This window comes from Phasianus colchicus, chromosome 2, assembly GCF_987193195.1.
Source record: "Phasianus colchicus chromosome 2, bPhaCol1.hap1.1, whole genome shotgun sequence".
NCBI classification, from domain to species: Eukaryota; Metazoa; Chordata; class Aves; order Galliformes; family Phasianidae; genus Phasianus; species Phasianus colchicus.
In genome coordinates, this window is record NC_143437.1 from 38,414,802 (window position 1) to 38,423,280 (window position 8,479).

General features: G+C 43.4%; 1 protein-coding gene across 2 annotated transcripts in view; it reads right to left on the reverse strand.

The window, feature by feature from the left end:
- Nucleotides 1-7,946, reverse strand: part of SLC35F3 (solute carrier family 35 member F3) — a 147,708-nt gene extending 139,762 nt beyond the window's left edge. For both annotated transcript variants that reach the window (XM_031591928.2, XM_031591939.2), the window contains exons 1-2: nucleotides 7,672-7,946; nucleotides 7,279-7,508 (exon numbers count right to left, since the gene is read on the reverse strand). In XM_031591928.2, coding sequence (XP_031447788.1) covers nucleotides 7,279-7,508; nucleotides 7,672-7,724 — 283 coding nt within the window. In that variant the 5' untranslated portion in view covers nucleotides 7,725-7,946. The remainder of the gene's footprint in view (nucleotides 1-7,278; nucleotides 7,509-7,671) is intronic.
- Between the last annotated feature and the right edge of the window lie 533 nt (nucleotides 7,947-8,479).

Genomic DNA, 8,479 nt, shown 5'->3' on the forward strand with positions numbered 1-8,479 from the left:
GCAGGAGGGACAAAGTTGCCTTTATGTAACTCTTCTCTCCCTCTTTTCATCCTGAGACCTATCCGATTTCCATTAATTGGCAGTAGATATAGAAGCTTGTGATTTACATCAGGAATATGAAACAAAAACACCTATTATATTAAAGACAGATTAGATCACAACAACTAGAATCTGGTGAAACTACCATTGAGGTTAATGGGCTTCAATGGCAATGCACTAAGCAATTTCAAGAAGATAAACATCTGGAACCAGTAGTCTTTCCTTGTGCTTTTGTCTTTCAGTAATATTCCCATTACACAACAATATCTGATATGACGATATTTCAGCACAAACTCTGCAGCCAGATTGCAACGCTGCTACACATATCACAAGGTACACTCCAGATTTATTGCAGAAATGCCCTTGACACAGGAAAGATTCCTCACTAAAGACAAACACAGCTTCAAAAACTTGATGTAAAATTGCTTCAAAAATAAACATTTGTTTAACCCTTAATAGTTCCCAAATACAGTTCAAGCAAACTAGTTTGCTCCCTCATTACACTGTATCAATAGGCTAACAGTTGTTTTTTACTAACAATCCATTAGTATGGATTCAAGACATTAATTATTCAACATATTCACATTTCTACTTAAAATATAAACATACACATCTATATATAATGTTCACACAGTTCACCAGCAAAAGGAGTCTCAAATGCTAGTTAACACTTCCTCAGACTTGCTAACATGAGCCTCAGCTTCATTAACACAAGTAGTCCTAGTAGATTTTTATGATAGAGACTTCAGTGGTATATTCCACTGAAAAAACCAACATTCAGTGTTAACATTGATGCTAAGGGATATAAAGCTAATGCTGACAGCCAAGAGCTCCCTAATTGCTGTTCCATGTACTGTTATGCATAAGTAGCATGCTGCACATGGCATGTAATTAGAGCTGCATGGAAGAAAAAAATGCAGAAAGCAACCAATTAATTTGTTTAAATAATCAACAAACAAAAAAGTATGCATTTTGTGGGTTGCAATTGTTAAGTTTCTTCACTGTAAAAACTCAATATTAAAAAAAAAAAATGTTTACTTGACTGCCTAGCTAAAAGTGGTGGTAACACTACTCAATTGTAGTATTTGTTTACTAAACTACAATGTGTTTAGTAAACACATTCACTAAACATTTACAATTTCCCAAGCATTTACTAAATAATTCAAAATGTTTAGTAAATCAGACTAAATTACAATTTGCTTGATTAGCCCATAGACAGTTTAAAACTTGAAATCCATGATTAATTAAGCCCAAATGATAAAAGGAAGCAGTTTTCTGCTTAGTATGGGCCCAAAGATATTTTCCTTACCACCTGAAAAAGTCAGGGAACCTCAAGTCTTTTTTCCATCGGAATTGTCTTGAAGAAGAAACTTATAACAGGCTGTTTGATCTCTGCCTAAATATCTGTGCAGTATCTCTGTGGCTGCTCAGCATTAATCCCCTGTACTCCTTTGCCCTATCTCTTCTAGCCAGATTTTGCTCTTCCACTCTCATTTTCAACTGCAAGGCCACCGGAGAGATAAAGTCCATAGGAGCCAAGGGGCTCTCTTACCAATAGAAAAATAAAACATAAAGAAAAGTCTCCCTTAGCATTTTGGGACACTCACTGCAAACTTAGGATCAGGTCTCTGGAGTATTTTGATAGAATATTTTTGAGAAGAGTTATTCTCAGCTACAATGAGTGCCATACATATGGGGAAACGGCTCCAGGAGCTTTTGTGTGAGCTGTCCCATGGATGTAAGCCAGTAACAGTCCTGGTTTATGTAAAAATCACACACAGATTTAGCTTGCAACAGACAACTAGAGTGACACTTGAATTAACTATGCCACAATACTTTTCAAGTTGCAATGCAATCAATTACTTTGCCTGTAAGAGCGACCAGGCTTTGTTTAGTTTTTTCTGTTAATGGAACAATTAGTTATGTTAGTATTGCCAGAGAGCATCAAGAAGAAAAAACAAATTAAGCCTTGAAAATCATAAATCTGGCTTAAAACAATGAGGTAAGGCGCATATTTTTACTTCTCTTTTAAACTCCTGGGGAATTTTGACCTGTAAATTGACACCAGGGCATATATCCAAGTGTTTCTAAAATATCTAGAGGTTAGTCCATGTTCTCACCTGAAAACCACGATTCCCATGTAATCACTTGAGTTTAGGAACAGCAACATGAAGGATATCATCAAAGTATTGCATCAGTTCTAAGAGCGTGACCTTCATATTTATGTAGTGGAAAACAAGTTATCAGTTTTAAATTATTTGCTCACAGTTGGCCTGAAGACGGCTTCCCCTGGAGAGAACTGCTCCTTTTCTGTCTTTGAACTTCTGGAGATTACAGTGTGCCAGCTCAAAAACAAGTTAAGTTCTCTCTCAGCTGTAAATACTACAAAAATTATTCAGACAAATTTCACACGTGTATTTTTATCCTGATTCATAACCCCATTGGATTTGCTTCTAACAACTGTGAAAATTAGAGCATTCAGCATGAATTTCACATGAAAAGCAGACCATAAGGAGAATCAGCTGTAAGCACTGGTCTAACTTCTATTTGTAAAGCTAAAATCTCAAACTTTTAATTAGTTCAAACCAATACTCCCTTGAAAGGATATCTAAGTTCAGTAACTGTGACATTTTCATAGTCAGACATTCATGCTTTCTGAGAAACATTCTGAAGATTTGTAAGCCAATGTGTTCCAGCATGTTGTTTATATTACACTGGTAATAGCATTTAATTCCATCTCCAGGTCAAGACCTTCTGTGCTACATGCTGTACGAATAGTAGGCTGATAATCTGGGCATTAAAACCACACAGCTTGTTGTGTTGTTGAAGTAGCACTAGAGAAACACTGAAAATAGAGAACCACTCTTTAGCTAGCAGGGAGGAGTAGAGCAAGAAGTATTCAAAACTGGTGGACACAATCTTTCCATTCCACTTGAAGAACAGCAGGCCGCTTAGAAGAAGTCACTGCAGCAACCTGGAATTACGTCCCAGGTCGAAGTCTCAGAAATGTTCACAAGCCATGAACTACGTACTGAAGTCAGCTCCTACTAGATAGCACTGAGGGGAATTAGAAGTACATGCTATTTACCTAATAATCTTTCTGAGGGTCACACGTGTAACCACACAAAGTATGGAACTGAATGGAAGTGTGATGCTAGGAGATCTCTCGAGCATCCAAAAGGAGAGAGGGACAACTATAACACTGATCTGTCTGTAACAAGTCTGTATTTAAGAACACATCCTAACGATACACAAACGTCCCTCCTTTAGAATACAGACCCTAATCTTAAACAAGGAGTAGATGTGTGTAGATGATCTGTAGGAAAGGGCAGACTGCAAAACTGGGATAGCTGACTCAAATCCACATCGATGTATTTAAAATACTAATCACGTAACGACAAACTGTGATAACTACAGAACAGTCCTAGCCAATGTAAAAAATGACATTTGACAGTGGTGCTAGCTGTGTGTGTTTCAGGTGGAAACAAGCTTCCCATCAACTGCTACAGTAATTACAATAGAAAGCCTTTCATACAGATCAGCAAGACAGTTCAACAGTTCGGTGACAGCTGTGTTTCAAGTGCAGAAAAGTTCTTAGGTAATACACTTCTAAAAAGCATTTAGAAGCCTAATTCCTACTCTGGTACCAAATGGAAACTTAAAATATGGTTGTTCACCTTGTCTTTCCTGTCAAACATAACTCACAGGCTTTTAGAGAGAGAGAAACCATGGTAATTTATTTCACCTCCCTGAAAGAGAGCAGCACTGATGATACAGCCCTAATGACGGTTTGATCTACAAACAACAAATAGGCTGTTTTAATGGGATCTACAAATTTTGTTGGTTCTTTTTTTCTTTAAATGAAATTATTTGATCACTATGTGCTAATTAAAAAAAAAAGTCAATTAACATACTTCTCATTGATATTGATGATTGCATAAATACTGAGTACTATCACTGACACACCTGTATCAGACTGATTCTACTGCATCTTGCATATTTCTTCCCCCCTGCTATTGCATTTGAGAATTTAAGTCAGATGCTGCAAACTATCCCCATGGAAAAAAGTACGAATATTTGATTTAGAGTCAAGAGCAGTTATTCCCATATTTACTTACACTGAAACTCAGTAGCAAGAGTTTCAGAAAAGAAAGAACTGCTAGATTGGATCGTGCCACACTCCTATCCTCTTTCTGAAGATGGGCAGAGGCTATGAAGGAAAGTGCAAGAGACCCTCAGGAAGAATGTGGCCCACCTCTCCCACTAATTTATATTCTGAAGCTTAATATTCTCTCCAATATTTTCCCAAACTATTGTAATTTACAGCAGTGGCAAGATCAACATCCCTTGAATTTAATATCTCAAAAACAAAAGCTATGTTTCTTTAAAAAACATTTTCCCTATTATTAACTGATGGCTTTTCAGCTTTAGCGTCCATCTGTTTTTCTCTTTTGACACAGTAAGAAGAAAAACTCTCTATATGCCTGAGCAACATGCACCATTACCTTACACACTGCTGTTCTTACCTCTTTAAGATGAACAGCCAAAACTCTTGAGACTCTTTATAGACTGCCTGCATTCTTTCCCTTACTCATTTTAGAGCCTTCTTTAATCTTTTTTTTTTTTTTTTAATAACCAATATTGCACAATATTTCACCAGGCTCTATCACTAAATTCTCTGAAGGCATCATAATAACACAAAAGCACATTACATTATTCCAGTTCCTAAAATCCAGTTTGCAAGTACAGACTAACAGCAGAGGTCTTCACTGAGCTGCATACAGTTGCAGCCTATTCCCTCTCAGAAGCTCATGAAGTGATGTGAAACTTAATAAGCTGCACTGGTCTTTTTAGCAGTTTCAGGGAACAGGAGTCTTCTATTTGTGATACTGAGTGTCATTTGTTAACATCTGGGCTATTCACCTGACTCAGTCAGTCCTCCTAGAGCAATGCAGAGTCCTTTCCTTTTCTATCCAATCTGTATTTTATGATTTTGGCAATTTTTCACTTCTTCCTCCCCTCTTTCCATCTTATTTATGAGTGTGTGAAACACAGGCACTGGTCCGTAACCTTGAGATATCCGAACCCCTTTTAAAAGGTCAGTCCTTTACCACCCCAACAGGAGTAGTCTCCAAGACAGTTTGGGGATCGTGGCAACACTCCCCATGATTACATTTCATGGTTACCTTCACGGAGTTTCATTAAAAACTAACAGCTTCCTGGATGTCTCAATTTTAAATACATATAAACAGTCTAAATGATGTATATGAGGAATACTGCCTTGTGTGGAAGAAAAAAAAAAAAAGGGAGAGAGAGAGAGAGAGAGAGATCTAGCCCTGCAGGTGATTTAATTACAATAAGAACGTCATAGAAATATGCAGATAAAATTTGATCAGATCAGACAAGATTACTGACTTGTTTTCCAGAATGCAGATTCATTATTCATGCAATTCATTAATTACACTCATTACTTACTGAGTGCCAACAACACAAACGTCTACAAGCACACACAATAAGATGACAAAAAGCACAAGGGAGTAATTTGAGCTTAATAAAAATTGTTTGATAGCAGTTCTTGGGCCAATTAAACCACTTAAATTGAAAGTCACAAGGAAATCCATATCCCAAGCCTAACTGCCTAAACCCAAATCAATGGGCTCTTTAAAGAGGTTTGAAAGTAGCCGTTCCAAAGTTATTTTCCCACTTTAGATGATTTACCTTATTTACACGCATTCAGTCAGCTCTTCAGCTGATATACATCAACGCAGTTCTGCTTCAGCCACGCCACCTTCAATCAGCTAGAGAGATGGGACTTCTTTTTTGGGTGTTTTGGTTTTGTTTTGTTTTTTTTTTTTCCTATATCTCTATCAACTCAATAACAATGACTTCCTATTACCTATCGTTGTTTAGCACAAACTTAAGAAACTCAGACAATTTGGGTATTTTGTGTTCCACTGCAACTCCAGTATGCATTTTTGTTATTCAGAATGAGCTACAAGAGAAAATGTAAGAGACTAGCAAGCTTAGACTTGCAATTAACTTCTTCAGACACAGTTATACATTTCAACACAAAGTTGTAATTGAGGAGTTCGCATGACCTTTATTATTTCAGAAGGATCTGCCACAGTGGCTCAGTGCGATTTCAGCTGGACTATTAGTCACTGTGTCAGATCCAGGCACCAACATCCAACTGAATCTGGCACCACCACACCATCTGATCCTGAAAAGCTTTACTCTCAGGAATGGTCCCTATCCATACATTGGAACTGCTCTTACAGAAATCCCATACTGCCTATGAGTAAAGTAGCAAATATCAGATATTTGTGTTGAAAAATAATGAGAAAAAAAAAAAAAAAGAGAGAAAAAAAGAAAGGCTCTTACAGAAGAATTTTCATCAGTAAAGCCCTATTTACAATCAAAAGTAGCCCTTCCTCAGTGGAAAAATGGAGCAAATACTGTGTACCACGCTTTCTTGCATCACTTTCATGATGTAGCACACTTGCAAGGAGATCATCCACGAGCAAACATTTCAGGATGTTTACACTTCATACTTAGGAAAGCACAACGTGAAAGCAATCGCTTGGTCAGAGCCCACATCCCCAGCAAAGCGACCACTTCTGTTAGAGCCCGATCATTTCAACAACAAAAACCCTGCGACAGACAACATTAAAACAACTAAAGATACTTTTATGACTTCAGTTAATGGGCAACTTATTTTTAGAGCTCCTGAACTCATGCAGTTATCCCCTCGGAGATAAAAGACAGGCAAGATAGGGAGCGTTACATGCGAAAGCACTGGCTGCTGTATCACAGCCCCCCGAGGTCTCGCTGCCTTTTTAAGTCATGCCTATGGGGAACACAGCTGGGCTTCTCGCTCATATCGTAGTAAGTTTCTCGCTCGAGTGCAGAAATACGGAAGAAACAGTTCCACAGACGCAAGAAAGGCATTAAAAACGAGACGAAACGCTGTGAAAATCTGACAGTCTCCTAAAACATCACTTCAGAAAACAGCGTGCGGATGAGCGCGGAGGGGCTGCCACAAACGCAGAGATCGACACCCCAGGCGCTCCCGCAGCGCTGCCACCAGCGCCCGTCCCTCGGCTCTCAGCAGCGTAACTCGCAGCTGAGGGCAGTCCCGCACCCCAGCCCCAGCCCCAGCCCCAGCCCCAGCCCCTGCCCGAGGGCTGCGGGCGCAAACTCAGCCCCCCCCACCCCCGGCAGCCCCGCGCCGGGACTCACGTTTGTAGCTGGCGGCCCAGGGCTGGTAGCCGTAATAGCCGGTGATGCGGAGGATCCTCTCCTCGATGGAGGTGAGCCCCACGGAAGCGCTGGTGAGGTCCTCCACGGAGCGGGACCACTTCAAGTCCTCTTTGATGGCCTCGTCCACCACCAGGTACTTGAGCTGCCGCAGCTGCGGGCTGATGTCGGACAGCCGCCGCGGGCTGACATCGGGGGAGCGCCGCATGCCGCTGGGGGACGGGAGAGGGCCGTCAGGGGCCGCCGCGCGTGCTCCGGAGGGCGGCGGCCCCGCGGCTCCGACAACTTTCCCCGCAGGTGCCGCGAGATGGGCTGGGGTGGGATGGGGTGGATGGGTGTCCCGGTCCCTCCCGCCCGCCCCGCGGCCGTACTCACAGGGTGGCTGCTTTGCCCCGCGCGGAGCCGTTGGGGAACTCCCGGATCCCCATGGGGAGCAGCAGCGAGGGCTGCGGGGCGCCCAGACTTCTCGGCGGGGCGAGCCGGCGGCGCTCACCGGCAGGTACCAGGCGAGAAGGAGGCACGGAGCGGGCGAAGAGGCGGCGGCCACCGCGGAGGGTCCCCGTGCCGGCACTGCCCGGCGAGGAGAGGCGGGCAGGAGAGGGGCGGGCCGCCGCCGCCGGCTGCGAGGCGCTGCCGCCTGCGGAGCGCGCCCTGCCCGGCCCCCGCCGCCGCCCCGCGCCCCCCGCCCGCGCGCTGCTGCCGGCCGCCGCCAGGGGGAGCCCCGCGCGTACCGCCAATCGCCGGGTGACGGCCGCGCCGCGCGCCCCCTGCCGGCCGGCCGCGCCTCGCGGGGAGCCCTCGGCCCGGCCGTAGCGGCGGCCTGTCTCCCCGCCCGCTGGGAGCGTGAGAGAAGCGGTACCGCGGGAACCGGCCCGTCTCTCAGGCGCGGGTTTCACACGCAGCCTAACCTCGAGCATAAAGGCAGGCGGTGGAAGCGCTCAGTAAACATATAAGCTTAAAGGAACGTCGCTCTATACAAACGCACGTGACCTGTGCTCAGGTGCGGGTGAGAGGGGAGCAGTCTGACCCTCTCTAAGTTCAGATCAGCAGCAGTGGATAAAAGCCAAAATGAGATTAGGCTTTCCAGGCAGGCCACCAAAGTCCCGTCTCATTCTCCATGCGTTCGCAGAGAGCTGCCATGGAATTCAGAGCCCCTGTTGCATGCTTCTCCACTTAAATATTC